The sequence below is a fragment of the Symphodus melops genome (assembly GCF_947650265.1).
Source record: "Symphodus melops genome assembly, chromosome: 19".
NCBI classification, from domain to species: Eukaryota; Metazoa; Chordata; class Actinopteri; order Labriformes; family Labridae; genus Symphodus; species Symphodus melops.
The window spans coordinates 9,013,559-9,028,161 of record NC_136709.1 but is presented as its reverse complement, the minus strand read 5'-3'; the positions used below and the strand labels follow the sequence as shown (position 1 = coordinate 9,028,161).

The 14,603-nt window shown below is 39.4% G+C and overlaps 1 protein-coding gene across 1 annotated transcript in view; it reads left to right on the top strand.

Moving 5' to 3' along the window:
• The window catches only part of cd109 (CD109 molecule), a 37,164-nt gene extending 22,761 nt beyond the window's left edge, over positions 1 to 14,403 (top strand). Inside the window, exons 23-39 of the mRNA XM_079369264.1 lie at positions 616 to 685; positions 876 to 960; positions 1,091 to 1,208; positions 4,827 to 4,940; positions 5,114 to 5,332; positions 5,561 to 5,702; positions 7,517 to 7,693; positions 7,773 to 7,854; positions 7,957 to 8,188; positions 9,046 to 9,217; positions 9,551 to 9,744; positions 9,878 to 10,030; positions 10,136 to 10,201; positions 10,960 to 11,099; positions 11,215 to 11,371; positions 13,494 to 13,596; positions 13,842 to 14,403. Of these exons, the coding sequence (XP_079225390.1) occupies positions 616 to 685; positions 876 to 960; positions 1,091 to 1,208; positions 4,827 to 4,940; positions 5,114 to 5,332; positions 5,561 to 5,702; positions 7,517 to 7,693; positions 7,773 to 7,854; positions 7,957 to 8,188; positions 9,046 to 9,217; positions 9,551 to 9,744; positions 9,878 to 10,030; positions 10,136 to 10,201; positions 10,960 to 11,099; positions 11,215 to 11,371; positions 13,494 to 13,596; positions 13,842 to 14,053 (2,436 nt within the window). The 3' untranslated portion in view covers positions 14,054 to 14,403. The remainder of the gene's footprint in view (positions 1 to 615; positions 686 to 875; positions 961 to 1,090; positions 1,209 to 4,826; positions 4,941 to 5,113; positions 5,333 to 5,560; positions 5,703 to 7,516; positions 7,694 to 7,772; positions 7,855 to 7,956; positions 8,189 to 9,045; positions 9,218 to 9,550; positions 9,745 to 9,877; positions 10,031 to 10,135; positions 10,202 to 10,959; positions 11,100 to 11,214; positions 11,372 to 13,493; positions 13,597 to 13,841) is intronic.
• Positions 14,404 to 14,603: the final 200 nt, after the last annotated feature.

Genomic DNA, 14,603 nt, shown 5'->3' with positions numbered 1-14,603 from the left:
AAAATTAAAATCTAGAAAAAAAATGTTTTAGCATTAGTAATCAACAGACAAAATAAAAAGTAAGAAGACTATAGGTTCTGAATGGATCAGTTACTTCTGATGGTCACTTTATAATAAAATAACCTCTGCCAACAGTGTGCGAACAAATTGCAAATGAGGTTCTCCCTCAATGTGTTTTCCGACGATTTAAATAAAACAAATAAATGACGGGTAAGTTGGAACTGTGGTGTAAAAGCGCAATACAAGCTCAAGTTAAGTCAATTTAATGACTGTCTAATTGTTCTATGAAAATATTTTTTTGCGTCAATAAAAGACTAGACAAAGCTTAAAAAGAACTTTGAGAATTTTGAGTGACAAAATGATGAAATAAAAACATGACCCAAAGGTTCCTCTGTTATGCGCATATTATAAATACACATTATAGTACTGTATGGAGCAATGAGCCTTAGAACAGTTTTACTTGTTAACAGTCAATCAGTATCTTCACACCTTTACACATGACAGTGATAGAAGACCTTTCTCATGTGTTGCATCTGAAAACATATAGAATTATTTCAGGTAACACTAAAAGAGAACTATCTTTATAATCTCCTCTCTGTCTTTCTCTCTCTTCAGGAATGTAATATTTGGATGATGACTAATGGCAGACTTGATAAGACAAACCAGCCCAAAGGACCCAAGAATGGTATATCGAAGCTTCCTTTAGTCTTTGTAGTACTATCCACCGAAGCATTCAGAGTCCCCCTTGTGGTCATTTAGCATATTGTTCTGGTCCCACTCTTTGTATTTCTATTTGATGATATGTTATATTTGTAAGGTATTTGTGCAGGTTTAGCTTCATCTCGTCTACCCTGTCTGATTTTGTGATTTATCAGATGGACGTACCTTAATGGTGGAAAAGTACTGGAGCCATTTGAGGAAAACCAGTGAATCTGTGCTATGGTTAGACACTCATGTAAGGTGAGTGCTAAAAGGTTCATAGGCAAGAACAAAAAACAGTTTTCAAATATAGTCCTTGTTTTCTGCATTAACAAATTATGAACACACCCTGTTGAATATATTGTGTTTTGTATTCTGTTGTTTTCAACAGTGATGAAACATGGACGAGTGGGAAGATAACAGTGCCAGATGGCGTTACTTCTCTGACAGCTGTTGCACTGGTGATGTCAGATAATCTGGGTTTGGGCTTCACTCCTGTACCACAAAAGGTAATTCAAAATGTTGTTGTGTGCCCTCCTTGCTACCAAATTGTTGGTTTCATAAAATGTCTTTGTTTATAAAATGTAATTGTTAAAAAATATAGAGAGGATTGTACTACATCTAAAAGTAGTAAGGTACAAATGTAAGGAATAAAACAAAGTCATGTTCTTGGAAGAAGGTAGCAGGATTTTTTTCCCCCCACTGTAACAACCAGCGAACTTTAGCTTCCCATTTATTACACAGATGTCAAGAAATCAATAATTTTTTTTGACCCTTCGTTTTGTATCTTTTCGACACAGTAAACAATTAAATTTAAAATAAATCAGACTTCTTTTTCAGATTGATATGGATAGAGTAAGTCCTCCAAAGTCTGTGATTGGAGCTGCAACCTAATTAACAGTCTGTTCTTTACAGCAAAGTAGTGCAGAATGGCAGTACTCTTATATGCTATTATAGACCAATCAGAATCAAGTATTCAACACAGCTTGCCTTAACTTTTTTCTTCCAGTCCTTCTGCTAGTTGTCACTCTAAGAAATTAAGTTATGGACACTAAAGCTTGAAGCAATTTTCAAATGAAGTGTACAGAAAAAAAAAATGCAATTGAGATTTGCTGCTTTACCATTACTCTATTATATTTGACTGTTTTTGTTGCCCATTTTGATCATAATGATCACTCTCCAACTGCACGGTAGCATTCGCACAACAGCACAAAACTCAAGTGCAGCTGAGGTTAATGGGAATGTCACGTGATTTTCAGGGATTTGGTCTTAAACCTCAGTAATCTGCAGATTTAGATTTAAATCATGTTGTAACACAAAGTAGAGAAAGGACAGAGATTCACTATAGTTCTTCAAATTCATCCTAAAGGGAATAAAGTTATTTGTGCTAAATGTCATAGCAGTGTTTTTAATAGCTGTTAAGACATTTCATTCAATATTTAAAAAAAAAAAAGTCATCCTCATGGTGGTGCTACAGGATAAATCAGACACATTTTGTGACTGTCTAGATGTTTCCTTTTGTCCCTAAAAGGTGATTAAGAGTTAGGCCCCTTTCAGACACAACCCGAACAGCAAACATTTTTCAGGCTGCTCCGTCATTTTGTGTTCCCTTTGATGTTTTAAGGGAGGTGTTCACACATTCAGCTGTCCCATGAAGTAAGTGTGCCGGTCATACAATTTCCACACTGAAACTGCTCTTGCTGTGCATCATCAGTTTACCAGAAACAATCCCAACATTTCAGCCCCTCTGAGCCTTTGTCAAGTGTGTTCCCGAACAATTCCCTGTCCATGATCTTAAGTAGACAATGCTCCGCCCACGGTTGTGTGTGCTCAGGTGTGGGACATTTAGTCTAATTACAAGTGTCTCTCAATCATCAGCAGTAACATGTGCAGTCCATCGCCCCAGTATTCACATGTGATACAAATCAATCATCAAGAACAAATCATACAAATTCAACAGCTAAATCAACCAATGACACCCTGCCTACCACAACAAATGAACCTATTCATGAGACATTTTGCAAAGATATTTTATATCATGAATGACTAGTATTATCAGCCTTACACCTTTGGTAAATCATTTTAAAAAGTATAACCACATGAGTTATAATGTATCTCATTTGTACCGTCAATGTGTCGGAACAAAAACAGAACTCCCTCCAGCAGCGGTTCCCAACCTCATTGGGCTCATCAGTTCTGTTTGTGCTTAGTGAATCACTTTGACTTCACAAAACAAAGCTGAGTTAGATGATTGTCTATTTCATCTAACAGTTTGTCTACACAGTACACAGTAGACAAACTGAACATTTACTTCAGATCACATTTGGCTTTTTCTTGTGTATTATTGTGGACAAAAGAACGAAAAGGCTGTGATGACATTTCTAAAGAAAAAACAACAGAGACTCTGCAAGTTTCTTGTTTTGGCGTTGGCTACTGGCATTTAAAACTTTGCGGGATAAAATATGTAAAATTAAAATCCAGCATACTTCCCTTCTGTTGAGAATTTGGTCAATATTACCACCTCTCTCTGACTGCGTTACTTGTTAAATCCCTGGAACCTGAATCTTGAGATGTCATGTTTAAAGTCATTTAAATGTACTGCTACAGGGTGAGCCTCATACTTTGTTTTACACATGAGGGGGAGTGATGCACAAGTGCTTTCCTTAAATAAAGATCTACAATAGTTTCATGAGCAATTAAGTGGAAACACTATCAAAAAGTAGTGCTGTGTTTTTGTAGGCTACACGTGTCGCTGACGAGTTCCATTTCCTTGCATATTTGGCTGCTTTGTTTCTAAAGGTCACGTGGATATTTTCACAGCACGCAAAAACAAAAGCGTAACGTTTTGTTGCTGCATGTTAAAGTCTCTCGTAAGCAGTAGGCCTACTTATATCACAGCCTGAGATGCAATCCTTAACATGTGCTCCTAAAACGATGGTATGGCAGCTGAAGACAATGTTTGTATGCTTCAGTCAACATATCAGCCAGTAGAGACTGAGCTTTATCCAAAGTCCTTTAATCCAGTGAATATTCTCCACTGTGACGAGGCATTATCTCAGGGGATCTCTCTGTGGTAAGAGTAGTGTCGTCCATATTGGATCCAGATGGGCTCGTTGTAGTTGTAGTGTAGAGTTTTGAAACTTTTTGTAAAGAGCTCAGTAGTGTGTGTAGATCTTACTCTGGTTTCTGACTGTGGTCTTGAAATCCCTTGTCAACAAATTAAAACTTAATGATGTGGCGTTTTCTCTTAGCAACATTGAAAGTGCCTCGGACCTACCATCACGACTTCACTGAGGGCCAACACGAAACCTTGCTGGGGGAGGGGATTATACTCCAATGAATAATGCTGTTATACAGAAAAAAAACACTTTATAAGGATCATGAACACAGTAAAGTAATGTTGATTCAGGGCATGAAATGGTTAATGGAGATGAGTTAAGGTGTGCACATTTTTTTTAAAATTAAAAAATCCCATGTTATTTTGTCCCTTTAGGCGCACCATAGACGAGTCACAGTGATGGAAAAGAACAACTCTGCTGCATTTTTTAATGTCTCGTTTAACTTTAAAACACTTCTTGACAGCTCAGCTGATGATCAAAGTATTATCCACCTTTGGATATCAAACATATGACTTTTTTTTTCATTCCTTTCAGGCATTACGTTTAGTTTTTGATCCATAATGAGTTTATTATTCACTGTGGTGAAGTAAAGGTCTTTCCTTTCAATCTAGAAGACAGTCCTTACTTTATGTCAAAATAAAAGCAGGGTTAGATTCATCCTCAAAGTAACATACCCTGATCTTAAGACAGTACCAAAATGAAAGTCTAACAATGATCCCTTTTAAATGCTAAATAAGGGTATTTCAAGCATGTGATTACAAATGTGATTAATCGTGATTAACTACTGAAAGGAAGTGAGAATGTTTACCGTTTGACGGCCTCAGTTTTATTTGCTAGTACGATCAATAACACAGGCCCCTGCTTATTCTCATACTGCGTAGCTTTTCCTTTAGCATACGGCTACAACGTCCCAGTTATTTCCCCAGAGATACAAATGTAGACAATTCTGTCATTCGGTTACCTCTTTGAACTCAGAAAAACAAAACTGTTTTGCTCTCTCATTCACAGCTGACTGTGTCCAAAGATTTTTCCTTGTCACTGGATGTCCCGTCACACCTCATCAGAGGGGAGGAGATTGTGCTGGAGGTGAAAATAATTAACCACTTAGAGCACGACTTAAAGGTATGTGCTAAATATTCACCTTTACATACCGGGAAAAGTTTTGTGAAAGATTTGCGTTGCTTTTGAAAGTCAACACGAAGGAACACGCTTACAGACTATTATTGAAAAACCAACGTCCCTGCCTTTCATGACATTCGAGATGCGTTACTGTCACGCTTCGTTTCCCTCCTCAGGTTATCCTGCTTCTAGCACGGAGTGAGGCCTTCCAGTTTGTTTTAGCAGAGAGAGGAGATGTCTCGACGCTTAACGCCAAAACACTCACCTTAGGGAGTCATGTGTCTGCTGTAGCACTGTTCCCAATAAGGCCTGTGGCTCTGGGTGAGATGGAAATATCTGTGGACGCCATATCTGCTGACGCCTCTGACAGCCTTGTTTGGAGAGTGCTTGTGAAGGTACAGTATGGTTTAATGGAAACACTCGATACAATCTATCCTTTTAATATGTGTAGTCTAACTTAATTAAGTCGAGGGTACCGGGGCTGTGGCGAAGAAGTTGCAGGCCCATTTCCTCTTTTTTTCCCCCCCTGCATGTCTCCAGTGAGACGCAGTGTGAAATTCAACTTGCTACGTGGCATATGTCTAACACTATGATAACAGTGTATTACTCCCATGTTCCCGAAGCCCGAGGGACTTGAACGGTCCTATTCAGAGAGTCTTTTCCTGGAGCTGGCACCAGTGAAACACAACAACTCCAGACCCGTCTCCTTCTCCACTCCACCAGATGTGGTTCCAGGCAGCCAGAGGGCCCATGTGGCAGTGGTTGGTACGTCGACCATTTTCTCTTCCTTCTGTTACTATTGGCTGTTTCCTCCGAGTGCTCGTCATGTTTACCTTTCGTCAGTTGGGCATGTATAATGAGGACTCACATTTTCCTTCCTGCCTATATAACGAGCTGGAGTTTATGCTCATCAAACTCAGCGCTGTCCTAAAAGCATTTAGGTAGTGAATGTTTTTAAAATGGAAACAATGGACATCAAACAGGAATGTTTTATGGCGGGCAGATTCTGAACAGCTGTGAGGCTGTTGGGCTTTGGTCCTTTCAGGTGGAGGGATGTTTGGCATTCGTCATGGCAGGAGAGAGAGCCTGAGCATTTTCCTCAGCTGGATCCAAATTTGTGGTTTAGTATTTTTGTGATAGTGACCTTTAAAACACATCTGGAGGGTCTTTTTCTACTCTTATGTTCTGCTTCTGGGGTTGTTTTATAGTTCGTTGTCATTGCTTCCATATCTCGTTAACCTTAACATCTGTAGAGAACAACCTTAACTGTTTTCAATTAGACACCACACACCAACTCAGAAAGCCCAGGTGCTCGTGCGTTCAATCATTTTCTAATGACAGTTGGGGCTCCAGCTTTGCCCTCTCCAATCAGAAGCCTTGCTTCATGATACAACCAGACCCAGAACACAATGCACACAAAGCAAACCAGGCCAGTGGTATCCTTAAACATTGAAAAAATACAACCTACTTACTGTAGTTTCAAGAGCTTTATGCTTCGATGTTTTCTCAAGGTCATTTTTTTCCCCCAACATTAAAACGTTGCAGGCAATCCACAAACATTTTACCTACACATCACAAACCAAAAAAACAAGACGATCAAAAACCCCGAGTAGAAAACAAAGACAAAACCAGTCATCATGCTCATTATTTTTCGAAGCATGGCCTGAGTGCATCAAAACTTATTTCAGTCTTTCATTCTTCCCAGTCCGTTTGCCCTCTGACCGAAAATAATGTTTCAGAAAAAGAGAATGTCACACGTTCTTTCCCTTTCAGTTCAAAAATGAATCTCTTACCCAACAAAATAAACGTGCTTAACATACTTAGACATCCATTTTTTTCATTCACCAAGAATGTTTGAGGGCTCATTGTAAACAATAGTGAATATATATCAGCACTCTCCGTGAAAGGCAGTAAACTCTGAAACATTCTAATACATTTCAATTCAGTCAATCACTGCTATGACTTTAAAGTGGTCGTTTCAGGTCAAAAGTTCCCCTGCGTACCTGCTGTGATGAGGCATGATTTAAAAGTAGTCCTGGAAGCATTTATCATTTTTTATACAACAGTTAGTTATGACTGAGTAGTCTCAATGGAAAAGAGGTATTCCATGAGTGATCTAGAGTAGGAGAACACCAGGAATTTTACCAGTGGGAATCACTCTGCCCAAGCCAAGTCCTGATACAGTAAGTTAAATATTACAGAAGGCCGCAGAGTTTGTCCTGATTAATCTAGCTGGTACCTCTAAATCACAAAAAAAAAACTGACTTTTGTTCTTCTTCACTATTTTACAGATGAATATAACTGAGAAACCTGCAGCCCAGTGCCTTCCACCAATCACTTCACTTAGTATAACATAACTGCTTCTTGTGTCGCTTAAGTCAAACTACCACTCTTAATACCAAAACACATCAACAATTCCAATTCAAGAGTAGCATTCAATAGTACAGTAAATGTGGAAAATACTATCATGAGCGAGATCAAAGCCCTCTGTCACCCTTAAGGTCTTTCCAGTCGTGAACCTTACAGGTAAACATTTTGTGCAACAGCTAAATCCTTCCCGTCTGTGTTGTGCTGCACAGGTGAACTCTTGGCCTTGTCCATCAGCAACCTGTATTCGCTGGTCCAGCTGCCTCTTGGTTGCGGAGAGCAGAACATGGTCCACTTTGCTCCGAGTGTTTATGTCCTCCAGTATCTGGACAAGTCCAACCAGGACGATAAGGAGATCAGGGGCAGGGCTCTGGGCTACATGAACGAGGGTGAGCAAAGCAAATATAGGGGAAGTTGCAAATGTTATGTTGATAGAGCAACTTTTGAGTGGTGTGTTTCCTGCTGAAGGTTATAAGAGACAACTGTCCTACCAACGAGATGATGGCTCGTTCAGTGCGTTTACAGGCAGCAGTGACTCTGGTAGCATATGGTAGGTCACCAAAGTAACGGTACAATATTCCAACCAATCATGGTCCCATTCGGTTGATCAAAAACAATGATCGTCTTATGCTTCGTCTTTCTGTGGTCGCAGGTTGACGGCCTTTGTTCTGAAGTGCTTTCTCCAGGCCAAGCCGTACATGCAGGTAGACCAGAGTGTGCTGAGCAAGGCCACCATCTGGCTCTTGAAACACCAGGGGACCCAGGGAGAGTTCAATGAAGTGGGCAGGTTGATCCACACGGAGATGCAGGGAGGACTGGACAGTGGTTCAGTGGCACTCACAGCCTATGTTCTCATCGCACTGCTGGAGGACGGGGAATATGCTGTGAGTTCAGAGAACGCGTCTATTTGAGTCAAACAAGTTTCAGTGTGGCATTTTGCCGGATTATTAAATATGGAAAGGAACTCATATTGTGTGTTCCTAAATAGTTAGCCCACATGTAGCCAGCCATTCTGAAACCAAAGAGTACCTCAATCCCAATCACACACTAAACCATCATGAGGTCATCATACTTTATTTCATAGCTGTTAATAAAAACGACCCTACTGAAGTGCAAGGGGAAAAAAATCCATCAACATACTTTAAATCTTTTTTTTTTTAAAGCAACAAAATATGTGAAATGTTAAAAACAAACAAACAATTGTATTTAGTGAAAACAGCTCCTCACTTTGTTTGACACAAATTTTGACGACTATTGGACAAACCTTGTTTTGACAAGCTCAAACACATCACGTCAAAAGTGCAAACTCCTAAAGCATTCCCAAAGTGTCACAGACCTTCAGTGCTTGTCCAGGTGAAATGTTTTTCATAAATAAGACAGTTAAATACAACATAATCGTGTTTTATAAAGTATGACATGTAAAGTGTGAAATAAAATGTAATAGCGCTGAACAAAGTATTGAATGAATGTCCTCGTTAGTGAATAAATCCCCCTATACCCTGACAGCATCATAGAGGATCTTGTGAATGTTATGTCATTGTGATTAGCTTAAAAAAAAGTGAGGTTACAAACATTTTAAATGATGATATTTTAAATGATGATGAATCTTTTGTTGAATGAGAGTGTAGCTATGATGTTTGTACTAAAACAACAACACAGTGTATTAGTTCATTATATTGAACAGTTGTCTGTTGAGAATTGTAGAAAAATAAGTCTGTCAGTAATCAAATATTCTGTGAAGGACATGTACGCGGAGAATGTGTCCCTGGCCAGTACGTACCTGGAGGACAAGGTGTCCAGTGGAGTGCTCAGTAACTACAGTCTGTGTCTGGTGGCCTACGCTTTAGCTCTGGCTAACAGTCCTGCAGCGGGGGCTGCCCTGACCGAGCTCAGCAGGAGAGCTGACTACCAAGGTGAGTTCAACAAACGCTAAAAGGTCTCACATTGTCTTGAAAATCTCCCATAAAAGATAAAGATGGGTGTCTTGTTTTTGTTGTGGATACACACTCTAGACTAAAACATTTAATCTTATGAAGCTGCCACATCAGATATCATGGCTTGGTTTTTTAAGTTTGCAGCTTACACTACAATTATCAAAGAACTTCTGTACTCCATGTATCATACCCACAGTCTCTTAGAGGCCATTTGCTTTTACGCCACAATATTTCCCAGTTTTGACAAATCTGATGAAAGAGCGCATGTTCAGGTTTAAATTGACTGACGGTCACTGGTACTTTGTTGTAAAGATGGAGTCATGATGTGGCGATCCGTGACTGACGTGGACTCACATCATGACCGTCGGCCGAGCTCAGCGCAGATCGAGATGGTCTCCTACGTCCTGCTGGCTCTTTTTAAACGCGGCAGCCTGGTGGAGGGTATCGCGCTCATGAAATTTTTAAGCAAGCACAGGAGCTATCTGGGAGGCTACGGAACAACGCAGGTAATGCAGCCCATTTCCTGACACAGCAGGAACATACTGCCCAAAAAGAAACTTTTTTTTTCATTGAAACAATTCTGCCCAATTGGGCTCCAAATGTTAAAAAAGTTGACATCTTGCTTTTTTCCTCTCTCAGGACACAGTCGTTGCCCTCCAGGCTCTGGCTTACTACGCTGCCTTAAGTGGGGCCCACTCCATTGATCTCAGGCTAAATATATCCACCTCAACTTCAGCTGTGACACTATTTAGCATCAACTCCTCCAACTATCGGAAATATCAGAGCCAGGAGGTAATCGATAAGAGGAATCATGAGTCAGTATGTTGAATATTTTATAAGATGCTGCATAAAATATTAAGCATGTGTGACTTCTTTCTTTGTTGTTACGTTCCTTAGATACACGCTGACAAAGATATAAACCTGAATATATACATGGAGGGAAGAGGATTTGCATTATTTCAGGTACACTTTTTTTCTCCCACCGTGCTGCACAGTAAACTCCGTCTCGAACATCTATAAACATGTTTTGCTGCTGTTGTACTCCTGCAAATCCTATGAGAAGGATGCACGACTTTAACACAACAACTTCAAACTCCGCCTCACAATGCGGGAGTGTTTTCGTGCCTCCAGCGTATTCAGTTCGACATAAAGAATAGTTTAACTGGAGCATGACCAGAATAAATTGAAAGCAGCAGCCGTGCCTGTATAGTTTCACTCAGCACAATGCACTGTATTGAAAAAAAATACTAAAGCAAAACAGATCAATGCAAATGTTGCTCAATGATTGACTCCCATCAATTTACATCTGGATCTAATACTTCGGCTTGAAGATCAGTCGCCACTCTGAGTCATGCTGGTATCAGTCATCGGAGGACTATGGTGAAAGGTTAATATTTTGAATATGTGCTATACTACAACATGTTGTGCTCTTTTTCCAAACCACCTTTGTTAGATATTCTGTTCTTTTACCTCCACCGTTTACTGCTTTAGATCTGAAAGACATTGACACCATGAGACGCTCTCTTTCACTTCTGCTTTATGGAAAAGGACAGAAACAGATACTGTTCCTTTGTGACCTTGAGACATTTGCATGAAATCGTACACATTAAAGACTCGTATTATATCTGGCGGTGCTATCAGGCAGCGCTGTAAACTTTTAACTCTGCACCACTAAATCAGGGTTTATAAATGTTTAAAACCCCCTCGATGAATCATTCCAGCTGAATGTCCTTTACAACGTGGACAGTGAAGCACTTTCACAGAAGCTCCAGCACACTTTGGACGAGGAGGCTTTCTCATTAGATGTGGATGTTAGTGAGGAAAAAGACCACGCTCACATGCTGTTGTCCATATGCACGAGGCAAGTACTTCACACAAACCAATATGACCAATATGGCAAGTTAATCTCATTTTATGAACGCATGACCAATATGTGGTTGAAATAACAATAACATGTCGGCTTTGGTCCTTTGTAGATTAAAGGACAATCAGGTGATCTCGCTAACAGGCATGGTTATAATGGATGTGGGCATGCTCAGTGGGTTCACGCTCTCCTCTGTAGCTGCTGCCCCGACAGATATTATCAGAAAAGTGGAGACACTGCCTGAGCGAGTTATCCTCTATCTGGATTCTGTAAGTATTTTTTTTTTTTTCTGTTTGCACAGTTTCATTGTCAGAAGTCAAGATGGGCCTCACATGCACTCACAATGTTTCCAACAATGATAATTCAAAGGTCACATGTTATGTCAAATACACTTGCCAATATACCAAGGTTTAATGACACTAATATGTGTCCCTTGCCTGTCTACAAACCCTCAAATATGAGAAAAGTCCATCCTCTCCGTTTTTTTGCCTGCGTCACATTTCTGAAAATGTGTGCTCAAACAGGCCGTTTGGAGATTTTGTCTTTATGACATCACAAAGAACAGTAACCTGTCCTTATAAGTGGATGACACTCCCACAGATTGGTGTTTGTTCTGCTCTGTGTCTGTCTTCTCACCAAAGCGAGTGAGTGTGATTGTAGACTATAAATATGAATTGATGAGAGATGTCAGCCGACTGTTACAGCAGGGGGCTCCAGACGCTCATCGGCAGCAGCCACCATGCTGGAAATCCTGTCTCAGAATAACTTTCAGTCCTTATATTTAGAGCGGGCGCTAAGGCGGGGGGTTGAGCATCTTGACGAATCATTACATCCCGCTCACCTGTCAATCAAGTCAGCTACACGACTAACTATGGATAACACGTTTCGTTTTCAAAATCGAAAAGAAACAGTGTGTGCCAGCGATGACAACAACTAATCAAACCTTTCCTGTTTGTTTGTGCGAGGATGTAAACATGTTTATTTATGCTGTAAAACTGTTTTTTTTTATTTAAAGCGCGAGATACAGAAACAGCCTCTTCTTAGCAGGGCTTAAATAGTGTACTTTACAAAGTTTATTTAAAATGCTGTTTTCTATTCTTTGGCAGTTTTTCAGGTTTAAGTCAATATCTTTCCTAACTGGTCATAACATTCCTGATTCCCTAAAAACAAACAGCCAGTTAGCAACTGTAAGGCTCTTAGGAACCTGTGTTGCTTATCACAAAAGTGTCAGAAACCTGACATTAAAACTAGCTTGCTTAGCTAGAAAGCTTTGCTAGCAAGCCAGACCAAAAAACCAAACTGTTTATTGGCTGAGTAACCGTTTGCAGTTATCTATGTGGGGGTCGCAAGACACTGTTAGTTAATTACAAATTTAGATTTTACATTTAGCAGTTTCTTCATAGCCTATGTGTCACTTGGCTCTCTGATGTGATTTGTTCATTTAGCACATATACAGAGGAGTGCAAGGAGGGGAACAAAGCCAAATCAGGCTTAGACAGAGTTCCACCCCTGTCTGCATTCAACATTAAGAAATATAAACAAATATGAATAGGCTTTAAGGACTAACAGAGGATACTGAAGATGCTGAATTGATTTCTGTACAGAGCAAATCTGAAAATAAAACACACCACACCATGTACTGTAACTGTAAGCTTAATTTAATGGCGTTAACTGACAGAGAGTTGAAGGGCAATGAAAGAATGAATAGTAAAGGGTGATTTAAAGCGAGCCTTTCACAGCCAAATGTGTATAAGAAAGAAAAAAGATTGGTGCTCTTACGTACAATGTTACTTTTACATTTTTTCTTCAAGTTATATAACTACACAATATTTAAGACCAAAAAATGTTCACGACTCGAAGTGAAGCACTTGCAGAAGTCCCTCCTCTCTTTTTTTTCCAAAAGAAATTCTCTTCAGCTTGCAGCTGGGTTTTAACATGTCCTCAACGACAAAGCAGTCCAATTTCATAAGTCAAATAAAACACACCACACCATGTGCTGTAACTGAAGTTCTGCCTCTGCTGTATTTCTAAAAGGAATCAGGTTTCTGTTATTTTACATACAGAACTGTAGAGGAGCCCTGAACATCCTTCAGGGCTACTTGCTGCTACTCTGTGGACGTACTGGCAGCTTTAAGATTTAATTGCATTTCTTACTGACTTTTCTCCTCCCACTCACTAAATTGTGTCAGTTGTTGCCCCAAAATTACATGAAGCTTTTTTTAAGAAGATAGATCACAACAGGTACACACACACGTTTTTACTTCAGACACGTTCCCTTGGCTTTAAATACAAGATGAGCTTGAACTTTGGAAATGTTATTGTGCTCCTCTTAATTGTGTGGGTTTTTTATTTTATTGTGTTCTCATTCACTTTTTCTGGTTCTTGTTACAGCTTACCAAGTTGAAGGTATGCATCACACTTTCAGTCATTAGAAAATACAAAGTGGCGCGAGTGCAGGATGCTGTGGTGCAGGTTTATGACTACTATGAACCAAGTAAGTACAAAAGAGACTGTCTTTATCATTGACAGAAATATAATAGAACATGTCATTATGAACGACTGAATTTATGTGAAACATTTGTTTTTATTTTTATTTCATTTTTTTGAGGAACGCAGTTCTTTCTGCTCTGATGCTTTTACAATCCTCTTTAAACTTTCAAACACAAAATGTCCCTGAACATCCTGGCCAGTATGGTTTTTGTATCATCTGACTCCCCCCCCCCCCTCTCTCTCTCACAGAAAGAAAAGCAACAAGGATGTACAACTCAAATGCTCTGCACAACATGAACTCCTGCTCTTTCTGTGGCAAGGACTGTGAACTGTGTATTCCAGGACTTATCATTGTGTCGCCCCAGCTGTCGTCTCACTCAGCAAGGAGCTCCACCCACAGCTTGATTTGGATTTATTTGTTTCTTGGAGTCAATGCTTTAATCCATTTAGTCTATTTATAACGTAAAAAATATATATTTAGAGATGTCAGAGAAGTCAGAGTGACATAATCTCAGCATGCATACAATCTGATATACACTGGTTGTAATTTGAAGTGTTTCTTTTAAAAAAAAAAAAAAAAACTTTTTATGACAAATGATTGTAATAATTTGAGGGCTTGTATTCATGCTGCTCTTTTGGTAAATGCACAGGTCATTGACTGTTTGTGAGGTTTTTTTTATTTTGTTTTGTTTTTGGATAGAATTTAAGTGAGACTCAAAACGTAAGTACGTTTCGAGTCTCATTAATATACTTGTCTGTATGCATTTTGGTGTAATACACTAGGAAACAAATAAAACAGTTATGATTCTGATGCCTGGTATTCTCTATATGATTCACATGTTGACTGGAATAGCGCTGGATAAAGAACTCATGTGAAGTGGGCAGAAGAACAAATAAAAAAAAAAAAATTCTCTGTTCCACATGCGTCCTGTTGACGCCAACTTGGCCGAAATAGCAGACATGCTAAGCTGCCTGAAGCAATATAAATGCTAAAATAATATTTATTCAACA